The 14,323-nt window shown below is 47.0% G+C and overlaps 1 protein-coding gene across 1 annotated transcript; it reads right to left on the reverse strand.

Annotated features, from left to right (window-relative positions):
- Positions 1–6,746: 6,746 nt before the first annotated feature.
- Positions 6,747–13,308, reverse strand: PLA2G1B (phospholipase A2 group IB). Its single transcript, XM_005572395.4, has 4 exons — positions 13,246–13,308; positions 10,543–10,702; positions 9,597–9,724; positions 6,747–6,949 (listed from the first exon to the last, which is right to left on the reverse strand). The coding sequence occupies exons 1-4, from the start codon at positions 13,277–13,279 to the stop codon at positions 6,825–6,827; spliced, it is 447 nt and encodes a 148-aa protein (XP_005572452.1). The 5' UTR covers positions 13,280–13,308; the 3' UTR covers positions 6,747–6,824.
- Positions 13,309–14,323: the final 1,015 nt, after the last annotated feature.

Below are 14,323 nucleotides of genomic sequence, written 5' to 3' on the forward strand. Positions count from 1 at the left end.
AGCTACTCGGGAGGCTGAGGCAGGAGAATGGCGTGAACCTGGGAGGTGGAGGTTGCAGTGAGCCGAGATTGCGCCACTGCACTCCAGCCTGGGCGACAGAGCGAGACTGTGGTCTCAAAAAAAAAAAAAAAAAGCGACAAACAGGTACACAAAAAGGAAATGAAGCTCTGGGGAAGATGATTGTGAAGTCTAGTTAAAGAAGCTGGGCGCAGTGGTTCACAATGTAATCCCAGCCCTTCAAAAGGCCAAGGTAGGCAGATCACTTCAGGCCGGAAGTTCAACATGGCGAATCCCCGTCTCTACTAAAAATACTAAAATTAGCCAGGTGTAGACGGGCGGATCACGAGGTCAGGAGATCGAGACCATCCTGGCTAACACAGTGAAACCCCGTCTCTACTAAAAATACAAAAAAACTTAGCCGGGCGAGGTGGCAGGCGCCTGTAGTCCCAGCTACTCGGGAGACTGAGGCAGGAGAATGGCGTGAACCCGGAAGGCGGAGCTGGCAGTGAGCTGAGATCCGGCCACTGCACTCCAGCCTGGGTGACAGAGCGAGACTCCGTCTCAAAAAAAAAAAAAAAAAAAAATTGCAAACAGGGCTCAGTGGGAGGCCGAGGTGGGCCGATTACCTGAGGTCAGGAGTTCCAGACTAGCCTGGCCAACATGGTGAAAACCGTCTCTACTAAAAATACAAAAATTAGCCAGGCGTGGTGGCCAGTGCCTGTAATCCCACTACTTAGGAGGCTGAGGCTGAAGAACTGCTTGAGTCGAGGAGGCAGAGGCTGCAGTGAGCCAAGATCATGCCACTGCACTCCGGCCTGGGTGACAGAGCAAAACTCCGTCTCAAAAAAAAAAAGGCCGGTGCGGTGACTCACACCTGTAATCCCAGCACTTTGGGAGGCCGAGGCGGGTGGATCATGTGGTCAGGAGTTCGAGCCCATTCTGGCTAACACAGTGAAACCCCGTCTCTACTGAAAAATACAAAAAATTAGCCGGGCATGGTGGTGGGTGCCTGCAGTCCCAGCTACTCCGGAGGCTGAGGCAGGAGGATGGCGTGAACCTGGGAGGCGGAGCTTGCAGTGAGCCGAGATAGCGCCACTGCACTCTAGCCTGGGCGACAGAGTGAGATTCCATCTCAAAAAAAAAAAAAAAAAAAAAAACTACTACTACTACTAATAATAGGCCCAGCGCGGTGGCTCACATGAGTCTGTAATCCCAGCACTTTGGGAGGCCGAGGTGGGTAGATCACCCAAGGTCAGGAGTTCGAAACCAGCCAGACTGACCAACATGGTGAAACCCCCTCTCTACTAAAAACACAAAATCAGCTGGGCATGGTGGCCGGCGCCTGTAATCCCAGCTACTTGGGAGGCTGAGGCAGGAGAATCGTTTGAACCTGGGAGGTGGAGGTTGCAGTGAGCTGAGATCACACCATTGCACTCCAGCCTGGGCAACAAGAGCAAAATTCCATCTCAAAAAATAAAATAAAATAAAATAAAAATAATAGTAATAAAAAGTAAAAAAAAAAAAAAAATAGAAAAAGATGACAAACCAAGGCTTGCTTAATGTAATAAAGACTTTCTAAAGAAAAATTTAAGTGCATTATCCTTTCCTCTCCTTCCCCTTAGGAAAATAATATTTATTGAACATTTACTATACAACAAGCACTTAGAAAGCATTTACACAACATATTTGCACACTTAATTCCCCCAACCCTACAATATGGGCACTATTATTTCGGGTAACCTGCCCAAGGTCACCAAGAGGGTGACTAGGCCAGGAATGAAGGCCAGTCCAGTTCTGAGTTCGCTCTCGGACTTTCTGCTGTAGAAACCCGGTGGGGTAACAGCAGCTGTACCTGGGGAAGAAGGACAAAGCTCAAGAAACTTCCAGAAGTGACCCAGGCTGGGTTGTGAAAGGTAAACATGCCTTCACCAGGTAGGAAAAGGTAGGAAACAACATACAAAAGCATGGAGGTTAGACCAGCAAATCTCTTCGGTTTTTTTTCCCCCTTCAATGTGGGGGTGGAAATTTAAGTGTAGATTTGGGGCGCCTCAGAGGCCTGTGGCTCGCCCAACATCCCCTCGCCTCTCCGCTTGGCCATCTGTTCTCTCAGCTCCCCTTTGTTCCCCGCACCCCACTTTCCCTACCCGCTAATCCGTCCCCGGGATAAAAGCAATGAAGGCGATGCCCACAGGAAACCGGCAGGGGGAGCTGGGGGACAGGGAAGAGCGACCCGGAGAGTCACATCCACGTGAGTTCGCCCTCTTTTCACACTCTAGCGCCCATTCTGTCCTTCCTGCTGGATTCTGGCTCAGCAGAAGAGCGCCGCCAGGACCCCAGGAAGCTACAGACAGGACCCTCTGCCACCTCACGCGGACGCCACTGGGGGTGGGGGTGACCATTACCAGCCACTGCGCCTGCGCCAACTCAGGTTTCCTGGGCGAGCCAGAGGGGCGGGGCCTGGGCCGGGGAGGGGCATAAATAGACGGGGGGGGGGGCTGGGCCGCTATTGACCAATAGAAAAGAGAGATCGAGAGCGACGTGCTCATAAGATATCCAATCACAATCACATCCTTTGGCGGAGGATGGGGGGCGGTGGACTAGAGGTTGATCGGGTTGGTCACACAGCATCACGTGCCATGAAAAGGTAAATACGGCCACGTGGCTTTTTCTCCTTGGCTTCGAAACAGTACGTCACACTAACTTCGCTGAACAATTATTTAACGAACATATGTGATACGGTAGACATTGCGAAGACAATGTGGTTGCTGGAATTTGTAATCTCTCCATCAAATTACTCTATCCAGCTTATTTCCTTATTTCTTCATTCAAATCATCCTAGCCATTAAATTAGTTTTGCATATCCTACTTTCATACAAATGTTCATTTAAAGATTATTAAGGGAATTTATTCTCTTTCCCGAGCCTTGATGATGAAAAAGAGGTGGGTTATTTTGTTGTTGGTTTTTTTTTTTTTTTTTTTTTTTTTTTTTTTGAGACTGAGTCTCACGCTGTTGCCCAGGCTGGAGTGCAGTGGTGCGATCTCGGCTCACTGCAAGCTCCGCCTCCCGGGTTCCCGCCATTCTCCTGCCTCAGGCTCCTGAGTAGCTGGGACTACAGGCGCCCGCCACCGCGCCCGGCTAATTTTTTGTATTTTTAGTAGAGACGGGGTTTCACTGTGGTCTCGATCTCCTGACCTTGTGATCCGCCCGCCTCGGCCTCCCAAAGTGCTGGGATTACAGGCTTGAGCCACCGCGCCCGGCCTGTTGTTGGTTTTATGTTTGTTTTCTTTTTTCTTTTTTTTTGAGATAGGGTCTCTTTCTGTCACCCAGGCCAGAGTGCAGTCTCACTGCAGCCTCAACCTTCTGGGCTCAGGTGATACTCCCATCTCGCCTGTAGCTGGGACTACAGCCATGCAACACCTTGTTGATTTTTTGTAGAGACGGGATTTCACTGTGTTGTCCAGGCTGGACTCAAGCAAGCCTCGGCTTCTCAAAGTGCTGGAATTTACAGGCCTGAGCTACCACACCCGGCCCAAGAGATAGATTTTTACATCAGAGGATATCTTTAGGGCCTTTAGTAGCCCTGTGACTGCTCTCTCTCTTGTTTGTTGTGTCATCTTAAAAAAAAAAAAAAAAAAAAAGTAAGCACCATTTTCCTAAAAGCCAACTTTTCTTCCATCCAACAGGGACTTGCAATTTCTTTTCACTGAAGAAATACTTTTTTATGGCCTTCACAGTTCGTTGAAGACTAAGGCCAGGTCTAACTTGATTTTGCATCCCTTGAAATTCTTCATAGCACAGTATGCAAAGAAGGGTTCTTCAGTTTATGCTTGTTGAATTTGAATTTGAGAATAGTTCCATTCTTGCCTGCCAAAGAATTAAAAAGACCCTGAGCACTGATGACCAACGCTTCATTTAGCATTCAGCAATCATTTATTGAGTGTCTCCTATAGGCAGGTAGAGAAACAAAAGTGGCTAAGACACCTCACTCTGCCTTCAACAAGTTCACAATCTGATAGCACTTCTCTGAATTATCTGGATTTGGGTTCCAAGGTCAGCTGTGCCACCCAGGAATGACTTTTGGCAATCCCTTGCATCTTTAAGCCAGTTTCCTTATCCATCAGATGTGGATATAACAGTACCTACAACTATAGAACTTCAAGGATGACAAGGTTATTGTGCAAAAGACATGACACCATCTGGAGCATACAGTGTAATATATATAAGGATGCCAGTTTGAAGAGTAGGAAAAAAAGTCTCAGAGCAGACTGAATTGTAGACAGATACTAACACTAAATCATTGTCTTGTAGTCAGCCCCAAATACATTGTATCCTCAGCATTTTGTATGGTTCCTGGCCCAGAGTAAGTGTTCAGTAAATAATCATTGGATGGATGACTAAAATGAGGGGCCGGGCACGGTGGCTCATGTCTGTAATCCCAGCACTTTGGGAGGCCAAGGTGGGCAGATCACGAGGTCAGGAGATCGAGACCATCCTGGCCAACATGATGAAACCCCATCTCTATTAAAATACAAAAAATTAGCTGGGTGTCGTGGTGCTCACCTGTAGTCCCAGCTACTGAGGAGGCTGAGGCAGGGGAATCGCTTGAACCCGGGAGGCAGAGGTTACAGTGAGCCGAGATTGTGCCACTGCACTCCAGCCTGGTGACAGAGTGAGAATCCATCTCAAAAAATTAAATAAATAAATAAATAAATAAAACGAGGGAGTAATTATGCCAAAAGGTAAGTCCATACACACTCCTTTCTTCAAATGGAAGGTCTTTTACTGCCTACCACACACCCAGAAGTGGTGGCTGTTCTGTCAGTTTCCAGTGGTCTGAAACTGCTTAATGGTGCCTTTTGATAGTTCCTATGGTCTTTTCTCAACTTTGCTTTTTTTTTTTTTTTTTTTTTTTTTTGAGACAGAGTCTCACTCTGTCACCCAGGCTGGAATGCAGTGACATGATCTTGGCTCACTTCTACCTTTGCCTCCAGGGGTCAAGCGATTCTTCTGTCTCAGTCTCCCGAGTAGGTGGGATTACAGGTGCACACCACCATGCCCAGCTAAATTTTGTATTTTTTAGTAGAGATGAGGTTTCGCCATGTTGGCCAGGCTGGTCTCAAACTCCTGGCCTCAAGTGATCTGCCCGCCTAGGCTTCTCAAAGTGCTGGGATTACAGGCGTAAGCCACTGCCCCTGGCCTAGCTCTGGTGAATTTCAATGTCAATATAGTCATAAATACTAACAGAGGAATTGAACTGAGTGACTTAGTGGTTAAGAGCTGGGGCACTGCCATCAGACAGACCTGGCCAAATCCTGATCTTGCCATTTGTGTGATCTTGGACAAATGACTTAACTTCTCTGAATTTGTAGTTCCTCATCCATGAAATATCAACATATCAATATCAATTGATATTCATATCAATATCACAGAACTGGTTTGAACATTTAATGAGATGAGATGTGGAAAACTCAGAACAAGGAAGTATGCAATAAGTGCTCAAGAAATGCAAGCTGTTATTGGTTTTTTGTTTTGTTTTGTTTTTGTTTGGGTTTTGTGTGTGTGTGTGTGTGTTTGAGATAGCGTGTCTCTTTGTCACCCAGCCTGGAGTGAGTGGCATGATGACAGCTCACTGCAGCCTCCAACTCCTGGGCTCAGGGGATCCTTCCACCTCAGCCTCCCTAGTAGCTTGAAACAGGGTCTCACTCTTTCACCCAGGCTGGAGTGCAGTGATGTGATCATAGCTCACTGCAGTCTCAAACTCCCGGGATCAAGAGATCCTCCTGCCTCAGCCTCTTGAGTAGCTAGGACCATAGGTGCGTGCCACCATGCCTGGCTTGTTAATGTTTATTATATTTCATGACTATAGTGTCAAAATTAGCTTGTAGAGTGTGGTGAAGTATTTTATTTAGAAAAGAAAGTCGTTGAAGAAAAATGGTTTAATATAGTTGAAAATGAAGGCAGAATCATGAGATGGGGGCAAGGTCTGGCTCAAACGAAAGCCTACCACTTCAGACAGGGAAGGGCAGTGGTTCAGCATGTGTTTTCTGTTGTTAGACTTGCTTGGTTCAAATTCCTTCTCTGCTGCTTACTAGATGATAGCTCTGGAAAAGTGACCTCTCCTGTTGAGCCTCAGTATAGGAAAATAATATTTGCTAATAGTGCCAATACCTCATAGGGCTGTCAAGAGGATTTACGGACACACAGTCCTGGTACAGAGTAAATAATTCGTAGATGGTGATTGTTAATCATTACTGAGGTTTCAAGGTGCTTGCTTGCTTCCTGGAAGTGTCTTTCTAATTCAATTTAGCTTCCAAGGCTGGAAGAAATGATATTTACAAAAGACTAGGCAGAGTAGCCAGGCGCAGCGGCTCACGCGTGTAATCCCAACACTTTGCGAGGCCGAGCCCTGCGGATCGTTTAAGCTCAGGAGTTTGAGCCCAGCCAGGGCAACATGGTGAAACTCTGTCTCTACAAAAAAATACAAAAATTAGCCAGGCATGGTGGTGCATGCCTGTGGTCCCAGCTACCTGGGAGGATGAGGCGGGAGGATCGCTTGAGCCTGGGAGGCGAGGTTGCAGTGAGCCAAGGTCGCGTCACTGCACTCCAGCTTGGGCGACAGAGCAAGAATCCGCCTCAAAATAAATAAATAAATAAATAAATAAATAAATAAATAAATAAAAGTAAATAAAAGACTAGGCAGAGACCTAGTTTATAGAGAGAGAATAAAACAATATCCAAACATGAGGTCTTTCAACAAGGTGCTTTATTGAAGGGCACAGTGTGAGTTGAGGCAGGTAGAGGTGGTGCTTTTGAGAGGTGATATTCAACTCTGACAATACTTCTTGCTGTCCAGGTTCTTGTGTTCCTTGTTATATGGAGCTTTTGAAAAGCAGATGGCAGCATTGCGGTCGCAGTTGCAAATGAAGGCCTCACACTCTTTGTTTTTGCCTGGAGAGGGACAAGAGGAGAGGACTGAGCCAAGGTGGACCCTGTTTTGTACAATCCAGGGGCAAGAAGAATTAAGTGCAACAAGCCGGCAGCCATTCCACTGATGCACGTTTAGGGCTAACAGATTAAGCGAATACAAATACATCAGGATGCCCAGTTAAATTTGACTTTAAGATAAACAATGAATGCAATATTTGGGACATATACCCCCCAAAAAATTATCCATTGCTTAGCTGAGAGTCTTTATCTGGGCATCTTGTGTTTTTTGGTCTTGTTTTGTTTTGTTTTTAAGATGGAGTTTCCCTCTTGTTGCCTAGGCTGGAGTGCAATGGCGCGATCTCAGCTCACTGCAACTTCCGTCTCCTGGGTTCAGGTAATACTCCTGCCTCAGCCTCCCGAGTAGCGGGGACTACAGGTGCTCGCCACCATGCCCAGCTAATTTTTGTATTTTTAGTACAGAGGGGGTTTCACCATGTTGGCCAGGCTGGTCTCGAACTCCAGACCTCAAGTGATCCACCTGCCTCAGCCTCCCAAGGTGCTGGAATACAGGCTTCAGCCACCATGCCCAGCCTAGTTTCTCTACTTTAAAGCATGTATTTTTAAAATTACGGAACATCCTTAAATTGAATACTACATAGACATTTAGAAAAATTAGGTATGCCTGCACATGGAAATTTTCCCAAATAAAAAAAGCTAGTGTATGTCCCAAAAATCTGGAGGAATATGTAACTGGTTATCTTTGGGTAGCAGGATTATAGATGCCTTCCACTTTCCAAAATAGATATTTATGTAAAGTTTGAAGTTGCATTATTTTTGGCTTGTTTACTTTTGTAACCAAAATAAACAATAAGATTACATTTAAAATGCATTTAAACTTTATTACATGTAATTTATGTATCTCTGCTTACCTTCAGGAATCTTATTAGTTTTGTTTCTCTCCAATACTTTATTTTATTTGTTTATTTTTTTGAGACAGAGTCTCACTCTGTCACCCAGGCTGGAGTGCAGTGGTATGATCTCGGCCACTGCAACCTCCGCCTCCCAGGTTCAAGCAATTCTCTTGCCTCAGCCTCCCAAGTAGCTGGGACTACAGGTGTGCATCACTACACCTGGCTAATTTTTGTATTTTTAGTAGAGATGGGGTTTCACCATATTGACCAGGCTGGTCTCGAACTCCTCACCTCAAGTGATCCACCCACCTTGGGCTTCCAAAGTACTGGGATTATAGGCGTGAGTCACTGTGCTCAACTGAGTTATTTTTAATTAATATGAACAAACGTCCTCTACTGCAGGTTTCTTGTCCTAGTTGCAAACATTAAAAAGAAATTGTGTGTGTGCATGCGTGTGTGTGTGTGTGTGTGTGTGTATACATACGTGTATTTCCCTGAGGAGAGGGTTCATAGCTTTCAACAGATTTGTAAATTTGGCCTTCTAAAGTGGACCAGGAGGATGTATAAGCAAATTAAGCCATATTATTCAGTGATTAAAATAGTAACAATGGAAGAAATAGAAACAATAAAGGTCTGAGGCAATATGAAAAAGTCATGACAAGGTGATAAATGAAAAGGCAGAATGCAAGATTGTATCTATTCTGCAAAGCTGTCAAGATTGTTTTAAAAAAAGAAAACGAATGCATATCTAGGCTATGCATTCATCAATTATTTATTGAGCACCTACTATATGCCAGGCACTGCTCTAGATCTGGGGATATAGCAATAAAGAAAATAGACAGTAATTGGCCAGGCATGGTGGCTCATGCCTATAATTCCAGCACTTTGGGAGGCCGAGGCAGGCAGATCACTTGAGGTCAGGAGTTTGAGACCAGCCTGGGCAACATGGTAAAACCCCGTCTCTACTAAAAATACAAAAAATTAGCAGAGCGTGGTGGTGCACGCTTGTAATTCCAGCTGCTCAGGAGGCTTAGGCAGGAGAATTGCTTGAACCTGGGAGGCAGAGATTGCGGTGAGCTGAGTGGAGGTTGTGGTGATGGAGTGAGACTCTGTCTCAAAAAAAAAAAAAAAAAAAAGAAGAAAATAGACAGTAATCCCTGTTCTGTGGATCTTACATTCTATTGGAAAGATGCAATATAAAGAAATAAGTAGCCAGGCATGGTAGCTCATGCCTGTAATCCCAGCACTTTGGGAGGCCAAGGTGGGAGGATTGCTTGAAGCCAGGAGTTCAAGCCCAGTCTGGCCAATGTAGTGAGACCCCGTCTCTACAAAAAAATTTAAAAATTAGCCAGGCATGGTGGTGCACGCTTGTAGTCCCAGCTACTTGGGAGGCTGAGGTCAGCAGATCCCTTGAGCTCAGGAGGTTGAGGCTGCAGTGAGCTATGGTTGCACCGCTGTGCTCATGCCTGGGTGACAGAGCAAGACCCTGCCTCTAAATAACAACAACAAAAAACAAACCATCACCACTTACAAGCTGTGTGATCTTGGGCAAATAGCTCAGCCTTCTGAGCCTCAGTTTTCTTATCTGTTAAGCGAGGATAATAATTGTACCTATCCCATAGTGTTGTGAGGATTAAAGGAGACACTGCCCAGAACCAAGAAAATTATCACTAAATCATGGCTGTTATTACTATTATTTCCCCCCAGCCTACTGAGAACCTACTAGAATTCATAGGTCAAGGAAGGGGTAAACCTACTGCTGCAGGTGATCTCAGAGTTAGAGCACGAGTATGAGTAGGTGTGGGTGTACGGGTTGTCCAGCAGAAATTTACAGCTGCTCAGCTTCTTGGCCTGGTCGTAGCAGTTGTCATGTGTCTGGCAGCACCTGGAAAGTGGGAGGGACAGCTGAGATAGTAGTAAGGGCAGAGCAATAGGTCAGCCCTCACCTGCCCACTCTCAGGAACAGGTGGGGATGACTTCGCCAAGATGCTCCAGGAGAAATGATCCTATGGCTTGAAAAAATATAAGTCCTTTTATCATATATTTATTGGAAGCATTTTTTTTTTTTTTTTTTTTTTTTGAGGCAGAGTCTTGCTCTGTTACCCAGGCTGGACCGCAGTGGCACGATCTTGGCTCACTGCAACCTCCGACTCAGTCTCCCAAGTTGCTGGGATTACAGGCGCTCACCACCACGTCCAGCTAATTTTTGTGTTTTTGGTAGAGACAGAGTTTCACCATGTTGGCCTGGCTGGTCTCGAACTCCTGACCTCAAGTGATCCACCCGCCTTGGCCCCCCAAAGTGCTGGGATAACAGGCATGAGCCACCGCGCTTGGCCTGAAAGCGATTTTTAACATGGTTGCAAGCATACAGTAAAATCCTGTAATCAGAAGGTGCAGTGTGACACTTAACCGCTGCTAGAAAATGACACGTGGATTGTTGCTGTGATGTTTACTGTTGCCACATTCTGCCACTGGAGGGCAGCATCTCCCACTGTTTTGCATGTCGGTCATTGTTTCCATCTCTAACGGGGAGCGTTCGCTACAGGGTCCTCTTGGAACGTATTTCTTTATATGACAAGAGGTGAAAATATGTTATCCTTAGCAGATATGCAAGTCCCCTTTGTATGCCTCATGAGATCCTTGGCGTATGCCCCGCCCCGCCCCCGGCAGGCACTCCAGTTTTCCTCCAGGCGGATCACTTACTTGTCCAATTCATCCACGGGGGTGCCTGAGCCCCCCAAGCCACAGTAGCAGCCGTAGTTGTTGTATTCCAAGTAGGGGTCGCTCCCCGGGATTACACACTTGATCAATTTGCGGAACTGCCACACGGCCCGAGAGCTGATGCCGCTCTCGGCGGCAGCCACTGCAAGAAGACATAGCCAGAGTTCAAATCGGTCTGCCAGCACCCCGGGGACACACTGCCTTCCTGCTCCCTCGGGCCCCATGCTGCCTCCCTGACCCCTGCCAGCTGCCTCCTCCGAAAACCGTTGGACCCAGGAACCTGGTGAAGTGAAAGTGGGTAGAGGTTGTTTTTTTTTTTTTAAATGAAAACTTTATATATATAAAGTTTATATGTGTGTGAGTGTGTGTATGTGTGTGTGTGTGTATATATATATATATATATATATATATTCTTTTTCTTCTTCTTTTTGGATCTCACTCTGTTGCTCCCGGGAGAGTGCAGTGGTGCAATCATGGCTCGCTGTAACTCAGTCTTCCAAGTAGCTGGGACTACAAGCATGAGCCACCACACCCCAGTAATGTTTTGTGTTGTTTGTGGATACGGGGTTTTGCCATATTGCCCAGGCTGGTCTCTGGGCTCCTGGACTCAAGGGATCCTACGGCCTCAGTCTCCCGAAGTGTGCTAGGATTACAGGCATGTGCCACCCAGCTAGGCCTGATAGTTTTTGTTTGTTTGTTTGTTTTGAGATGGAGTCTCGCTCTATCACCCATGCTGGAGTGCAGTGGCACGATCTCGGCTCATTGCAAACTCCACCTCCCGGGTTCATGCCATTCTCCTGCCTCAGCCTCCCTAGGCCAGAAAGTTTTAAACTATCTGCATTGTTTATCCAGTGAATATTTATTGAGCACTTACTACGTGCCAGGCTGTGTCCTAGGAGCTAGAGATATAGCAGTGAACAGATATAATAATAATAATACTCTCTAACCTCATGGAGCTTACAACCTAGTGGGAGAGAAAAACAATAATAAATGTGATAAGGCTGGGCGCGGTGGCTCACGCCTGTAATCCCACCACTTTGGGAGGCCGAGGCAGGGGAATCACGAGGTCAGGAGATAGAGACCATCCTGGCCAACACGGTGAAATCCCGTCTTTATTAAAAATACAAAAAAATTAGCCGGGCGTGGTGGCGGGCGCTTTTAGTCCCAGCTACTGGGGAGGCTGAGGCAGGAGAATGACATGAACCCGGGAGGCGGAGCTTGCAGTGAGCCAAGATCGCACCACTGCACTCCAGCCTTGGTGACAGAGCAAGACTCTGTCTCAAAAAAAAAAAAAATAATAATAAATGTGATAAGTAAGGAAACTGGATACTCCATTAGAAAGGGGAAAGATAGAGCAGGATGAGGAGAAACTGAAAGGGAGGTCAGCCAACCTGGCCAACATGGTGAAAACCTGTCTCTACTAAAAAAATACAAAAAAAATTAGCCGGGCATGGTGGTGTGTGCCAGTTACTTGAGAGCTACAAGTCCCAGCTACTTGAGAGGCAGAGGCAAGAGAATTATTTGAAACCAGGAGGCGGAGGTTGTAGTGATCTGAGATCACGCCACCGCACTCCAGCCTGGGTGACAGAGTGAGCCCCTGTCTGAAGAATAAAATAAAGTGAAATAAAAATTAAAATAATAACATAAAATAAAATAAAATAAATGGGAGGTTGGCCTAACTACTTAGTTGACTAAGGTGGGAGGATCACTTGAGCCCACGAGTTGGAAGCTGCGGTGAGCTATGATCACGCCACCGAACTCCAGCCTGGGCGATAGAGCAAGACCCTGTCTGGAAAAAGAAAATAAAGGCAAGCTTTCTTTTTTTCTTTTTTTTTTTTTTTTTTTTGAGACGGAGTCTCGCTGTGTCTCCCAGGCTGGAGTGCAGTGGCGTGATCTCGGCTCACTGCAAGCTCCGCCTCCCGGGTTCACGCCATTCTCCCGCCTCAGCCTCCCAAGTAGCTGAGACTACAGGCGCCCGCCACCACGCCCGGCTAGTTTTTTGTATTTTTAGTAGAGACGGGGTTTCACCATGTTAGCCAGGATAGTCTCGATCTCCTGACCTCGTGATCCACCCGCCTCGGCCTCCCAAAGTGCTGGGATTACAGGCTTGAGCCACCGCGCCCGGCCAAGGCAAGCTTTCTTAGCTCAGGCAATCTGAGTTCAGATTTGCAGGTTGAAAAGGTGCCAGCCAGGCCGGGCGCGGTGGCTCAAGCCTGTAATCCCAGCACTTTGGGAGGCTGAGACGGGCGGATCACGAGGTCAGGAGATCGAGAGACCATCCCGGCTAACACGGTGAAACCCCGTCTCTACTAAAAAATACAAAAAAACTAGCCGGGCGAGGTGGCAGGCGCCTGTAGTCCCAGCTACTCGGGAGGCTGAGGCAGGAGAATGGCGTAAACCCGGGAGGCGGAGCTTGCAGTGAGCTGAGATCCGGCCACTGCACTCCAGCCTGGGTGACAGAGCAAGACTCCGTCTCAAAAAAAAAAAAAAAAAAAAAAAAAAGAAAAGGTGCCAGCCTTGAGGGAACCCCAATAGAGGAGCCCTTAAGGCCCACTGGGAACCTCGAATTGAGACTGCGGGGCTGGCCAGCCCTGTCTACTGTGGCCTGTGGCCCCCATTCCGGAGGAGTTAGATCTTAGCTCACTTGGGAGAGAAAGGCGGGCGGAGCCCGGGAGACTTGCCTACCTGTGAGCAGCACAGCCAGCACAAGCAGTTTCATCCTGCAGTCAAGGAGGTGAGAGGAGAACTGAGATGACCAGTTTCGGTTATAGTCTTATAGTCCGTCTCCACACACCCCTGCCCAGATAAGGCTGGAGTGTTTGCTTTGCTTTGCTCTTGGCTGAGTCTGGGGCTGGCCTTGAATCTGTTGCAGGAATGACCCTGACAATTTGCCAGCAAGGGATCATTGGAAAACATGTTATGCATTTGTCCTTAGCAACTGTTAACCAAAGGGATGGTTTCTGGAGTTTTCAGAGCTCACAATCTTGACCCTCATACCCACCACTTTGTACTCAGCCCAGCTTCATGGGCTGGTTGGGGAAAGCAAAGCCATCAGTTCAGTCGGACGCTGGGATAAGGGAGACAAGAAGGAAGTGCAGCCTGGGCAACATAGAGAGACCTCATCTCTTAAAAAAAAAAAAAAAGTTAACCAGGTGTGGTGATGGATTGCACCTGTGATCCCAGCAACTCAGGGGGCTGAGGTGGGAGGATCTCGTGATCTAGGGAGGTCAAGGCTGCAATGAACCGTGACTGAGCCTCTGCAGCAGAGTGAGACCCTATTTCAAAAGAAAAAAAAAAAAAGATTGCTGCCTGCAGCCTCCATGTCTCATCAAGTGCCTGAATCTGTGCACTGGGTCTAGTTGAATAGTCCCATCAGTCATGCAGCTTGCAGATGAAGAGATAGGTTCAGAGAGGTGCGGTAACTTGCCCAAGATCACGCAGTTGGCAGACGACAAAATAGGGCTCCAGTTTAGATCTGTCTGATTCCAAGACACAGGGTTTATTTTATCCCACCACTCCCCTCTGCAGTGTGGGTTTGTGAGAAGAACCTGGGCTTTGGATTCCAAAGGCCTGGATCTAACTTATAGAATACTAAAGGACATTAGAACTGGCATATCAGAGGCCAGGCGCAGTGGCTCACGCCTGTAATCCCTGCACTTTGGGAGGCTGAGGCGGCAGATCACCTGAGTTGGGGAGTTCAAGACCCGCCTGACCAACATGGAGAAACCCCGTCTCTACTAAAAATACAAAATTAGCCAAGTGT

The sequence above is a fragment of the Macaca fascicularis genome, chromosome 11 (genome assembly GCF_037993035.2).
Source record: "Macaca fascicularis isolate 582-1 chromosome 11, T2T-MFA8v1.1".
NCBI lineage: Eukaryota > Metazoa > Chordata > Mammalia > Primates > Cercopithecidae > Macaca > Macaca fascicularis.